Genomic DNA, 13,901 nt, shown 5'->3' on the forward strand with positions numbered 1-13,901 from the left:
AATAGGCACATTGTATACATCACAACCCTCTTGAACCTTTTCCCCTCCGTCAAACGAGTAAAAGAGGATTTGGACACGCCTTACACGTACCTGTGCCATACGCTTCTCGCCATGTGCTTAGATCATTAAAAAATAAATAATAAATTGGTTTTGCAACGACTAAAATTTATTTAGTTGTTGTTTCTTATGTGTAAAACCCATAAGAAACAACAACAACTACATACATGCCACAAGTACTGCCATTATAGCATGATAAACTTATTTTTAATTGAAAACTAACCATTTCATCCACAACATCAGTAACATATTTCCAAAACTTCCATGTGTATTCGGAAAAGAACTGTTCCATATCAGTCAAGAATGCATGGCCTCAAGGAAGTACATTGTGAAATAGACTATATTTCACAAAATGCTCTCTCTGCTGCAGACAAACGATGTCACTGTTATAGTGGCTTGCTTTTTGCCAGCAGTTATTGTGACAGGGCATTACTTTCAATAAACACATGCTCATTGCTTGACTAAGGTATCCATTTACACTCATTTACAGCTAGACAAACTGAGTTTAGGATGATGCCAGGAGCCAATAAATGCAAGCCATGCACAGTATGCAGCCGCTGGCATATGCTTGTAGGTTAAAGCAATGGGTAAAATTAATCATGAATATTAACATACTGAGAGAATAGGTCATACTGCATTATCATGTATCATCCATTACTCTCTAAGCAGATCTTCTACCGGGAAAAACGCCTGACCAGGGATACAAGTTTAGCACATTTATCCCCCTGACAGAGAGCAGAAGAATAAATAATGTATTATCCTGCCTTAACCCTGTAGTTCCTAAATAGAATACTCATATTTACTCATAAAAGGAGAAAGCAAAAAATGTAAATAAAAGAAACATATTTTGGAGGATTGGTTTATGTGGAGGTGGCTAGAAAAGCCTTGATCTGCCAATGGAGTGCCAGCTGGGGAAACAATTTGAGGACATCAACACAAGCAACCTCATTATATTATAATAACCATTTGTGGCACCTCACAACAATTACAACTATTACAACAACAAACTATCAATCAGAGCGGTACCAGTAGTTTCACATAGTGAAAAACATAAGAGCCTTGTCCTCGCCTTACTGTGGCTATCCACAGGGGTATTAACACCTGGACTCTTGTCCCTTGCAGACAGGCAAAATGTATTACACTTTATGTGAAAATTAAAAGCCAGGGGAGCTTTTCTCACAGAAACATTGTCTCTGACAAAGGACTCTAGATGACTGATGAAACTACCTGTCCATGCAGACACTTGCTGAAAGGTATGACACTATGAGCATGCACTCTCAATTCCAGTAAATATCAGGGGAAGCACCATTTTTGTGAGGCCACACCTGGGATAAAACCCTAGTGAATATTAAGAATTTGAGAGGTAGCATGAAAGACTCCAATTTGATGCCAGTGTTGCTCTATTTCTGCTGGATGTGTAGGTACACAGATGTTTGCTAACATACACAACAGAAAAACTTAAAGCTGATGGAGTATCAATGCTCACTGCTGTGAGATGTTTTTGTAATAGGGTACAGAAAAAAAGTATTGTTTCAAATAATACTTTCTTAATGTGACAATTCTAAAATTGAATCAGAAAGGTCAACACTATCCAAACAAGAAAAAAGGATGCTTCCTTTGTTGTTTGGCCAACAGACTCTGGAACCATGTCTGTAAGGTTCTGATTTTTTATTTTTCCATTTTTTTTTCTATTAACACACTGCTTTTCTAACTAAACATATTACTAAAAAAAAAAATCAATGCCCAATATCACAGTTTATTAATACTTAAAGAATGAGCACTATAAGAATAAATACAATATCATATGAAAAGGTCTGCGGTGACTCCCATTTCTAACAGCACATTAGCAGCTTGTTTGCATTGACTGACATGTTTCTTGGCCTATGACACTCTGTTTTGACTGCCACTCGCTTGGCCCACCTCTCCCCCACCCACCTTACACACTGCCACCAATATTCAGATTTGTTGCCTCGAAACTGACAAGATGGCAGCAATCACTAAACTCAACTTCAGACTGTAAACGGACAATCTGGAAACCTTTAGGTTATGTTTTAGATGCTGGTTCTGCATGTAGAATCTCTGACATACAGCCACATGTTTCTCCAGTTTGTTGCCATCTGCTTGTCAATGGACTGTCACAAAGTGAAACATCCTGTTTTGTTTCACTTGCTCAATGGTACATTTTGTTTGATTGAAAAGAAGCCACCATATCCCCAGTAGCACAATTGGACTCCACAGTGCTCATTGTAGCTGTTGCAGGAAGTAGGAACCACCAATTTCAAAGAGTAGCATTGAAGGACATGAATAGTGAGCTGGTATAGAAGTACTTCTTCAGTGGAAAAACATCTTTATGCACCACATTATCGGGGTTCCTAAGCTAGAAGACCAGTGTGCATTAAACACTATTTCTACAGCTCCATTGAGTACAACCAACCACTCCAATAGGAATGTTTGCAGAATACATTTAGCTATTGTTTGGTTCATGCTGCACTGTGCCATCTGACAGTAGACACTTTCTCCTTGAAATACAAATACCAATATCAAATGTCATAAAACTTCAGGCTTCGTAAAGGGTAATGCATTTTAGCTATCTCAGCATGCTTACCAAAATCTGGTAGACAGGTTACTTAGTTACCCCATGTCACCTCCTGGTAACACATAACCTGGATATGTAGTGCTGGGGTAAAGCCTGACCAACGCACTGGATGTTCCTCCCATTCTGCTATCTATCTATCTATCTATCTATTTTTCAAGGGTACCATCATTGCATCTGGGGTTTAGGACAATTATGATGGCTTTCAAGAAATATAAACAAGCCAGAGCGGGATTTTTTTCCCTTTTCCCAGAATAGATAAACAGTGTAGCCAGACCATACTGTGCTCCAGCGCTGACACAGCACTGTGGAGATGGGTTTGGAAATGCAAGTTTAGGTAACACACAACAAGTAACAATGTTTACGTGAATTTTCACAAGGCATTGGTCTGAACTAAGCTAATGACATCTGCATGAAATGAAAATGCTTACAATCTTTGAAGATTAATGGCAAAGCAACCATCATACAATTGGGGAAACAAAGTGGTATACTAAAGCCTGACCAATACATCAGAACGGCCAACATTATTGGCCAATATTAGTATATTATAGATACAGTGGTATCAGTGTATCTGTAAGTCAAGGACTAACAAGAAATTATATAACTAAAATATCAAATATGTCTTTAAGGTAATTTAGAACTAAAAAAAAATCAGTTACCTAGCTCGTCAGGTTTATTTTCTCTAAAATGTCCCGCTCAGTAAAATGTTGTTAAAATTCTTTGATTGAAGTGATTCTCATCAAATATGCTGTTAACATTTTGACTTGAAAGTCTCAGTCTCATGTTGTGGCTTTTGCACACAGTGGCAAGGAAAGTGCTTCTTGTTACTTATGCACACTGGACAATGTTCTTAACATTGAAGGCCCATCCATATCACACAGAGCTGCCCTCCAAAATAAATCTGTAATTTGTCAATGTTTTCAGAATGCTTTTAAAAGAAGCACTAGGTTACCTAAACAAGAATCGCTAAACAAGAATCACAGACAAAAACAAAGTACTTGCAGTTTTTACAAGAGGATAGCATCCTCTCGAACTTCTGCCCTACAAATGGCATTAAACAAGGCAGAGAGAAAGCCAATGATTTATTTAAAGGTCCCAGGGGTATTTTGCCCCGTTGCTTAAGGGGCTTTTGCACCACTGCCTTGAAGTACTGAGCAGTCTAAGGAAATGTATAAATGGACAGAGACTAGAGACTAAAAGGCTAGGCTTTCAAACTTAGGGTTCATCAAGGATCACAAAAAGCTATTTGGGCTCTAAAAAGAAGTGGGTGTTTCAGTTTCAGAAATGCAAAGCCTCTGTCAAGTTGAAGGTACATTTTATCTCTAATATTACACTGTGTAGAATGTATGAACAAATACAGTGTTCATTTTATACAGACACTAAGTAACAGCTCACTTTGACAAAATATTTCCTGTTTTTGGCCTTACAGTTGCATTCTGATATAGCGGTAACTCTATTCATCACTGGTACTCAGGGCCAATAACTATACTCAAGCAGGCATAAATGCCTGCTGTTTTTATCTTTAATCTAAGATATAACATAACTGAAATGCATTTAATTGACCTACTTAGGATGTTATTGTTAAAGTATACTGTTGCCATGATAGGAAAAAGATGTCTAAGCAACTGTGAGATTTTATAGAAATGTAGATAGAGTGCTTTTAAGTGCAGTTTAATCAAAAGTGTGCAAAAATCCTATACATAAGTCATTCCCACTCATTCTGTATAATTGTGAGGATTTCTATAATAATGAATAATAGAAGCATGGCTCAAAAGTAACAAAGCTCTTAAAATAACAATGGAATTGTGTTATATTATAATTAGCTCCCTGTAATTTAATAACAACAATACACTGTCCTTGTAAAACTCTACAGCAGAAAAGTGGATTCCAAACTGCTGCAGAAATGCTGTCCAGAGGAAAACGTACACATTTCTGAGCCAATAACTGACAAAAATTCACCAAATGGCAGCTATGTAAGGCCATCAAATGATTCCAAACATCAAGTAAATAATACAGAGTTCTTAGAAATGAATAGACATACACATGCTTATTAACTGTGATGACCACTACAATACAAGCCAATCACCTTGAAGAAAAACATGTTTCAGTGGAGAAAGTGGAGATCTCTGTGTCAAACCTGTAATTATTCCATTTGTGAAGAGACAAATGGACAAGGCTGTCAAATATGGTCCTAAAGAAAATTCATCTTTAAAAGGTTAGATTTAAAAGGAGGTTGTGCATACAACACACATGGAGCTTGGTCTCCACCTACTGGCAAATAAAAAAAAAGCCTTAATGCACATAAAAAAGCAATGCCCCCTCATGAAGCAACAATTTGATTTATCATATTTTCATATTATTTTAGCCTTTAGCAAAGTATGACTTTGCACAGCCTCAGCTCACAGTCCTCTAAAAATGTCATCTTCACAAACATCTATTCATTGCAGAGACACTGTCTAGTACGGTCACATAGATATGCATCATTTTACTTTTTAAATACAATCAAGTATTCGACTTCAACTAGTTTAAGCAAATAACCCAAATCTGTGTCAATCTCACTCAATATATTACTATAACACCTACTTTCAGATTATTTTTAAGATAAGAAAATAATCCTATAAAATAGCATGCCATATGTCAAATGGTGCATCAGTCCTATGCATCTATAAGCTGGGAATGCATTTGCAATATTTAAAATGCACTAGCTTTATTCCATAAACATGCTTTGAGGTACTTTGCACAATATCAATCATAGCAAGGCTCTGATTTTTGTATTTTAGGGTGACATTACAAGCACCCAGCCTTCCTTGTCAACAGCCAAAGGTTACAAGACCACAACAAATTTGGAATCAGATCATTCTGCACCACACACTCCCAGAGCTATGATCACATGGATACTGTATGCTTGAGGCAAGTAGAAAACTCTTTCAAGCGTCTCCCTTATCCCTTTTCTAGCTCCTGGAATGCATACTCTTGGTATGTCAAAGAGTTTTTAGCTGGATAAGATTTATATTGAACTATTGGATAAATGTAACAAATACAAACTAGAGCGGTGCTCATAAGTTTGTGAACCCATGATTAATTTGACTAAAAAGAGGAATAAAAAAAAATCATCTTTTGTAAATTGATCTTAATGCTTTAATTAAAACAATAAGAAAAAAAAATCCAACCTTTAAGGTCTCGTAAATAAATGTTCTTTAAAATGCAGGGGGCATAAGCATACACCCCCCTATGTTGAATTTTCATAGAGGCAGGCAGATTGTTATTTTTAAAGACCAGTTATTTCATGGATCCAGGATACTATGCATCTTGATAAATTTCCCTTGGCCTTTGGAATTAAAATAACCCATAATCATAACATACTCTTCACCATACCTAGAGACTGGCATGTTGTTTTTTTTTCAGTTAGTTTACAAGCTGGATTGATTTGCATTGAGAGAAGATCTTATGGAAAGTTCCCCATGCCAATCTCTAGGTATGGTGAAGGGTATGGGATGATGTGGGACTAGTTTAATTCCAAAAGCCAAGGGAACTTTATCATCTTGAATCCATGAAATAACTGGCCTTTAAAAATAAAAATCTACCTACCTCTATAGGAAATTAACATAGGGGTATGTATACTTATGCCCCCTGTATGTTAAGGAAGAACATCTTTTTATTTATGATACATTATTCATTCACAAAGAAAATTGCTTTCCTTAAAAAGGTTGGATTTTTCCTATTTATTTAAATTAAGATCAATTTCAAAAGATGATTTTTAGTCAACTTTAGCATGGGTTCATAAACGTATCAGCACCACTGTATATTTGTAATACAATACCTACTTAAAAAGACAATGTAGAATCATAATATTTGCATCAATTTCTAGAGTGTAACTGCATCCTGAACATGGTTTCTAGGCAGTTTGGCCAATAGATGAATTAAATTACTGCATTCACAACTAAGCCTGCAGAATTATTGATTTCTTTAAGTCTCTATAAAGGAAAGTTTCAATAGAGGGGATATCTAATCTAAACTATAGATAGTTATAGTGGAAGTCATATTTGTGTTCTATTTTCCCTTCAATGCTAGATTCACGTCTGTAAAAGACAATTTTCTGATGTCTTTATACCAGTGGAAGTGGTTTTTTTGATTGGGCTGTCTGGGCAAAAAGACATTTTGTCTTGCATTTGGCATTTCTGAACAGACGGTACATAACAGTGGTACTGACAGGCACTTTAAGCCAGCATCTGTTAGAAAATGTGTGATCTAGTGTCTTTGGCATGACTGAATTTACAATCGTCAAAGACAACAAACTCACGTTATCCTTTAATACGACAATCATGAAGAAATTTCAGTGGCACTAATAGCCTTCAGTCAGGAATGTATCAGCCAAATTGCCTGGATACCATCCCAATGAATTGCAACCTGGACCTGCCCTTTCTTATAGTAAGAGAGTCAGGCAGGATAAATCCAAGATGCTACTTATGATACAACACAATATGTCACAATTCAAAAACAGTCACTGTCAGTGCCAGTGAAACGTCATAATTTTATGAATGCAAGCTAATTGTGAGAAAAAAAGACATGTAAAGCAAGTAAAGACGGATGTAGCTAAAGGTTGCCATGGAAAGTAATACTACTAGATTTTTGCACCAAAAAGAAAATCTAGATGTCTTGGTTATTTCCACTGTGTTTTTTGTAATTCTTGTTGTTTTGTTTTGCCAAGATGAACAGGCAATGAACAAAAGCCCTCCAATGATCGCAAAGGTGGTAAACAAACTGATTTGCCATCCAGTACAGATTTGAAGGTAAATACAACAGTAAATAATTCTTATGATCTTCAAAACTAACTTTTTTGTACTGCCACAAGCTGGATAGTTGGCATATCCCATTTCTTGTCTTTCTATTATATTCTTTAACGGGTGATGAAAGAGTAATCTCTTAAAATTATAAAATACCCAAACAGCAGCAACACTCAACACCTGTAGGTGGCGCAGGTGTTAAGATTGCTGCAGCTATTACGTAACTTGCCTGTAGATGGTAACATCAACTTTACAGTTGTAGGTCTAAACTGCTGCTGCAATTAATATACCTTTTTAACTGTGATAGCGCAAGTTAAATTAAGTGCCATCGATAGCCATGACAGTGTGCCAGAGTACATAATACCAGAACCCTGGAGATAGCTCACCTAACTGGAATGCAGTCGTTTTTAATTTTCAGTCAGTTTAAACGTATTCCGTTTTCAGGCACTGAGCCGAGCTGCATTCTCCTCATTTGCATAAACGTGCCTTGTTTCAACATAATTCAAATGAGTAGCGGGCAACTTGACGCCCTGCTTCTCCAAAGTCTTCACGACGCTACCAGAATGCACTGCACGGCTGCTCCCATAGAAATTAATGGGTGACAGTGGACACATACTATTAGTCTTGCATTGCCAGACCTTATTCCACAGCTGCATCCAGGTAGACACATGCCAGTTGATTTTAACTGCATAGCTATGTAAAATAGTCAAACTTGTTTATTTCTGTTATTTTCAGCCGTAACTTTAACGTTTAAAGATATATAGTTAAACACGAAAGTCTGACTTATCTGATGTTTTATGCTGTGCTTATTTTATGTAATGTGTTGTTTTGCTAGCCTCTAGGTTTGGACTGACTGCTAGTTTTGGGTGGTGTCATTATTTTTAGTCCGTGGCCCAACAGGTAAATAGGTCTTCAACGTTAGTGAAAGTGCTCATTTTAGATTAATAAGATGAGAGAATATACTGTACTGTGTTCAGTGTTACAGTGCCGCTGTTTGCTGGGCACCATTAAATTGTATGTACGGGACAGTTCTACCCAGAAGATAGTGTAAAGAAACACTGTGACTGGGACCATAGATCTTTTTCACGGCAGACATTTTGACATGTCATAGTAGGATAAGCACAGGTGAATCTGATAACATTAATGACAGCTGCATTACACTTAGATAAATTGTCCAAGCTGGCCCATTGCAATAGCTTACTGGGACACTTAATGTAGGTGAGACATCATTGAGGTTAACAAATGTACCTTTTCTGCTTTGAAAAGGATCCATCACGTGTTATGCTTTTAAGGCCCTCAACAGTCACACAGTGTGTTTTCACTCATTGTGGCTAATTGGAAATCTGTTCAGGTTGAAGTTAGGCTGAGCAATGCTGGAATTACATGAGGCCACCAAATGTCATGAACCAATAAAAATGATAAAAGGTGTAATGCAAAACTAATAGCAGGATCAGTCAAGAACAGCCTGCACAACGTCTAGCTTAAGCGAAAACACCTGTGTTGATGGACCATGGCTGTGTGGCCTCCTACGGGCTCTTAAAAAAAAAGAAACAATAATACATAATTTTTACCACTGCTATGGTAATCCTGACTAACCAGTCTTATAAACTTTTTTATCAACTTGATCTGGAAGCACAGGATTTCCCTATCCAGTTTCTCGTTTACATGAAGTCTGTAGCTAGTCACATGCAACAGTATGCAAAGCAGCATGCTTTATATGATAAAACATAGCAGCGTCTAGCATAGAAAATATATTACGTAAATATATCGATAGAGATTATTCACACACACACACACCGAGAAAGGAATTACACACATTTGAATTACTGAAAATATATATGACCAATAACAAAAGACTATAATAGCAAAAATGTTAAGACGCTGCATCTATAATAAATGTATAACATAAACTGCAAATTGTGTAAAGATGTGAGTAAACATGATCATCATTGCCCATCATTATGACACACTGGACAATTTATCAATTACACTAAAATGCCTTCATATGAAGTTCATGAAAACAATTTCCTTTGTGTTCACAAGCAATATAGTTATGGTAATACTCTATGTACTCCATCTACAGCACAAGGCACATCCAAGGAAAAACATTTTAGCATACTTAATATACAACAGTAAATATGATTTATTATTGAAAGTTTTAGTTAATGTTAGCGACCTGCTATTTGACAAATTCCATTCGTTTTAATGGTCAAAGTGGGAATTTTGCAAGAGAACACTATAAATAATTGATATATCTGATATATTGCATCATCATGTAAAAAAACCTGTTCAGTCAGTCCATTTACATTACCCAGTAAAAATGCATTTTCACTATTGACTATTTCAACAGTATTAGTCATTGTATTATTAGTCTCATTCATTTCATGGTCATGTTTTTTATTTTAATCACGCTTTGTGAATTTATTTTTTATGCCAAGAGGATGGCCTACAATTACTGAGATACTCTATGGAATTTCAATATATATCTTAAAGTGATAGCAGGAGCAAAACTGCTCCAAAGCAAGTAAGATGCGGCACCCAAGTTACTAGAGAAACCCTGTGTAGTGAGTCATCATTGTTGGAAACAATGAGCCAGTGTGAATCCCAAAGTTAGACTGCTAATCCACTAAAATTGCTGTGTGGGTGAGTCAGGCCCCAGGTGGTATTAAAATTTAACTGGCCCTAACTTTAATTGAAAGAAGAGATAGGGTTGATGTCATAGAAGAACGACAAAGCACACTCATAATTATTTATCTCAAAAACCGCTACCCTCAATGAATACATTTGAACAAAAGAGCAAATTCAGACAATGAGATGTATTTCTTCTAGATTCTGCAGTAAAACATCTTATTTACTTAAGATTGTGTTCACATTTTATTTTTATTTAATTTTCATATGCAACCACACAGAGAGGTATAAAGCAACTTATTATACTTACTGTAGTATCCATACAGCACAGTGTCTTCAATTTGCCCTCTCGTCTCATTGTTCGCTGCCCATTCCTGAATAGAATAGAGAAATATAAAATATGATGAAAATTCAAATGAACCAATGAGAACAGGCATCAATTAGAGTAAAGCTCATTACACTAATATAAACTATAGTATGATAATTAACACAAACACAGAGGGAGGTATGGTGTATATTCTGAACCCTAGTAATTCCATCACTTGTTGTTTGCCATACTCTTCTAACCATTTAGGGCAGAGACATGAAACAAAAAGCACAATATATCCGATTATTGAGTGAATCCAAGACCCTGGAAAGAGGTAGGTCAAGCTTAACTAGCAAGCACATAGGCTATAGCAGGGCTCTGGCAGTTTTGTTTATATAGTTCACTGGGTGCTAGATGAGACTCTGAGACACCACAATATTGCAATAAGGGCAACCGGCCCGATTGGTTCATTTACATTTTAGCATACTTAAACAGTTGCACATTTTGTTTTTCCCACCTTGTAAATATTTAAATATTTGTTCTTATATTTTATTCTTATATTTTGTTAGTATTATTATTATTTCATGTATATTGTATTTATGTATATTTTGTGTGCTGCTGTAACACTGTAATTTCCCATTTTTGGGATCAATAAATAGCTATCTATCTATCTAAACTGAATTTAGACATAAATAGAGAATGACGCAAAACTGACAGATACAAGCTGTCAGAACTTGGTCTAAACCTATTTTAATAAATTGTATTTATTGTAAAAGCACAGGTGTAGTAAAGAATTCTTCATAAGCTTTTATTTACTGTCTTTTACTTTAAAAATGAAATCTTTAATTGAAAAAAACTAAAAAGTTGCAAACAAGATTGAAAGTCAGTTGTTTTTGAGTAACAGCCTAAAGTAAAATGATTGTGACAGTCTCTGCAGTGTCATGATTCTCACTGCTCTAACACATGCTGAAATAATCATGTCCCATTAGAAGCTAGTATTAGTATTCTTTCATTTTTCTGTTTACACATGGTAAACTTCAGCAGAAAAGCCACCACCTAATTTCATGCCTATTTGCTGATTTGTATTTTTCTTTATTACAAAGTACAATCACCAAGAAATCATGTTTTATAAGGTGAGTGAGGGATTATTTCCCTGGTAAGTTAACATTTGCAGCCTATCTTAGGTGGCCATGACTAAATGGTATGGGGGGGAAAAAAACAAACACCCTTTAGCAATCAAAGTAGCTCACAACCCACAGAAGAAACAGATTACCTGCTGTTCAAATCAGGATGCCATTACACACAGCTAAATCTTCAAATCGATAGAAATAGATAGAAACAAATGCAGTGACTTTGAAATTATGAGCCAAGAAATGCATTTAGCTTTTAGATAGAAATAAATCAATATCCACTTTGTCTAATTCTACGAAAATTACAAAGCAAAGTGAAAAGCTGCCTCAGGTAACAGGTGCTGTTAGCAGAACAGATACCAACCTTATAGGTACCATTGGGATACTTCATGAATGAAACAAGGAATATATCCACTGGAAGAAGTGCAGAGGTTATCAAAGCAATGGCCAGAGCACATATTGCTGTGATAGTTGAAACAACTTCACTCTCTTGACGACTTTGAAATTTCCGAATGTACACCCAACAGAAAGCCAGGATTACCTGAAAAGGGGGGGGGGGGGCAAAAATGTTACTATTAAATATGAGTATTATATAGAGTACAATTTCATTTTTTTACTAGGTTAACAAAATAATGAGGAGAGAACAATAAAAAGAAAACAATCATGGGAGAGTTTACACATGGTTTGAAACAACCGTAAAATGTGATGCAATCTGATAGAATACCCGGCAACAAATTCGATTTATTCTTCCATTATACTGTGTGTTCACAATTTGTGTCTTCTTACGCCTGCTAAACACTGCTTGGAACTCTAGCTTCAGTGTGTTAGTGTTGTATTTGTGTGTGTGTGTGTGTGTGTGTGTGTGTGTGTGTGTGTATGTGTTGCTGACTCCCAAAAAGAAATACTCAAACCAAAGTGTTAACAGAACAAGGAAGGGATTATTCTCTGAGAATAGCCTGACTGCAGGTGCTAGGGAACAGCTGATCTGATTATATCATACTCCCTCCCTCACAAACACTGGTAAGGACTGGCAGGAAATAAAGTTGACTTTTGATAAGAAGCACAATAATAGAAAATTATGTACTACACCTTTCTTTTCCTTACTTTGAATTTGCTAATGTATGTTGTTGTTTAACATGAAAACGACACAGAAAAAGGGAGAGGATCGTCAATGTAACAGGCAGAAAAGTCATTAGACAGAGAAACAAATAAGGGTCTCCAAAATGACAAGGTCATATTCAAGGCACACAAGCTGTAAGAAGTGAGGACACTGCTAAAACTAGTCCCTTTAGATAAAGGCCTGCCATTTACTGACAAGATCAATTAAAGGCCTGTGGCCTTAAGCCTCTGGCTGCTTGTTTTGCCAGGTAAAGATGCGGGCTTTGCATTCAAATAAGATCCATTGAAAGGTTTGTTCAAATAAGAAGACTGCTGGTGGTGGGAAGGGAGGCAGAGTGATTTATTGGCATCCTGGGATTCTTCTGGATGGCATGTGACTCTGAGAGACAGAGAGACAGCTGAGATAATGAGTGCTCAATTGGGCAGCAGATTAGCTCATTTACCAACTTCAAGGCATTCAGTTAAGTAACGTTAACACTGAAGTCATTGTCTCTAAATGGGGCAGAAAGTACAATTCATAGAAAAGGAAAGGTTACATATGTGTGTTTGCAGTGATGAAAAGCACTTTTGCTTTTCCAGCAGCACTACATTATTTATTCGGGAGACCATACCTTTTGTAAAGCGCATTTAAAACCTTGTGGTGAAACCTGACTACGCAATAGCACGAGAAAGTCTTATCTGAGATGGTCATTTTCTGTTTAACTGAGTACAAACTAGAAACCCCTACTATTCTCGACGTAGTGGTGTTTTACAGTGCTCCTGCTTATAATAGTATGAAATATAAACCTATACTACACTAAGCGCTTCCTACAAAACAATAGCATGTGAGTGTGTCATGGCTAATGTTAGCTAAAATCCCATCCAATGCCAATATTGACGACACGTTAATCCACCGCAGCCATGTCGCACCGGTAACACCATAACCACGCAACCCTTCCCCTGCTAAACATCTCAAACTCATTTTATAACGCTCCGCTAGTTGATGATACGACATACAGCTAGAATTTTGCTTACCAAAAGTATAAAGGTGAAAATAGACCATCCGAGAACAGACTCTGAGAGCAACGAATGATCCGCCATCTTCACTTCCTGCAATAACAAACCCACGTGCTCCCGTTGAGGCGGGGCAGCGCGAGCAGCAGCCGGGGCCGTGACGTCTCCGCACAAAGTCACATGTCAGTTGATGTCCATTTGCTGAATATTGTCCTTCGACGTTCGTTATTTCTTCTGTATAAATGATTATTTGTACTTGAAATGATGTATGTATATATATATATATATAT

General features: G+C 36.6%; 1 protein-coding gene across 1 annotated transcript in view; it reads right to left on the reverse strand.

Moving 5' to 3' along the window:
- lmbrd1 (LMBR1 domain containing 1) overlaps nt 1–13,776 on the reverse strand; it is a 51,464-nt gene extending 37,688 nt beyond the window's left edge. Inside the window, exons 1-3 of the mRNA XM_032540657.1 lie at nt 13,633–13,776; nt 11,864–12,040; nt 10,373–10,436 (exon numbers count right to left, since the gene is read on the reverse strand). Coding sequence (XP_032396548.1) covers nt 10,373–10,436; nt 11,864–12,040; nt 13,633–13,698 — 307 coding nt within the window. The 5' untranslated portion in view covers nt 13,699–13,776. The remainder of the gene's footprint in view (nt 1–10,372; nt 10,437–11,863; nt 12,041–13,632) is intronic.
- Nucleotides 13,777–13,901: the final 125 nt, after the last annotated feature.

This window comes from Etheostoma spectabile, chromosome 17, assembly GCF_008692095.1.
Source record: "Etheostoma spectabile isolate EspeVRDwgs_2016 chromosome 17, UIUC_Espe_1.0, whole genome shotgun sequence".
NCBI lineage: Eukaryota > Metazoa > Chordata > Actinopteri > Perciformes > Percidae > Etheostoma > Etheostoma spectabile.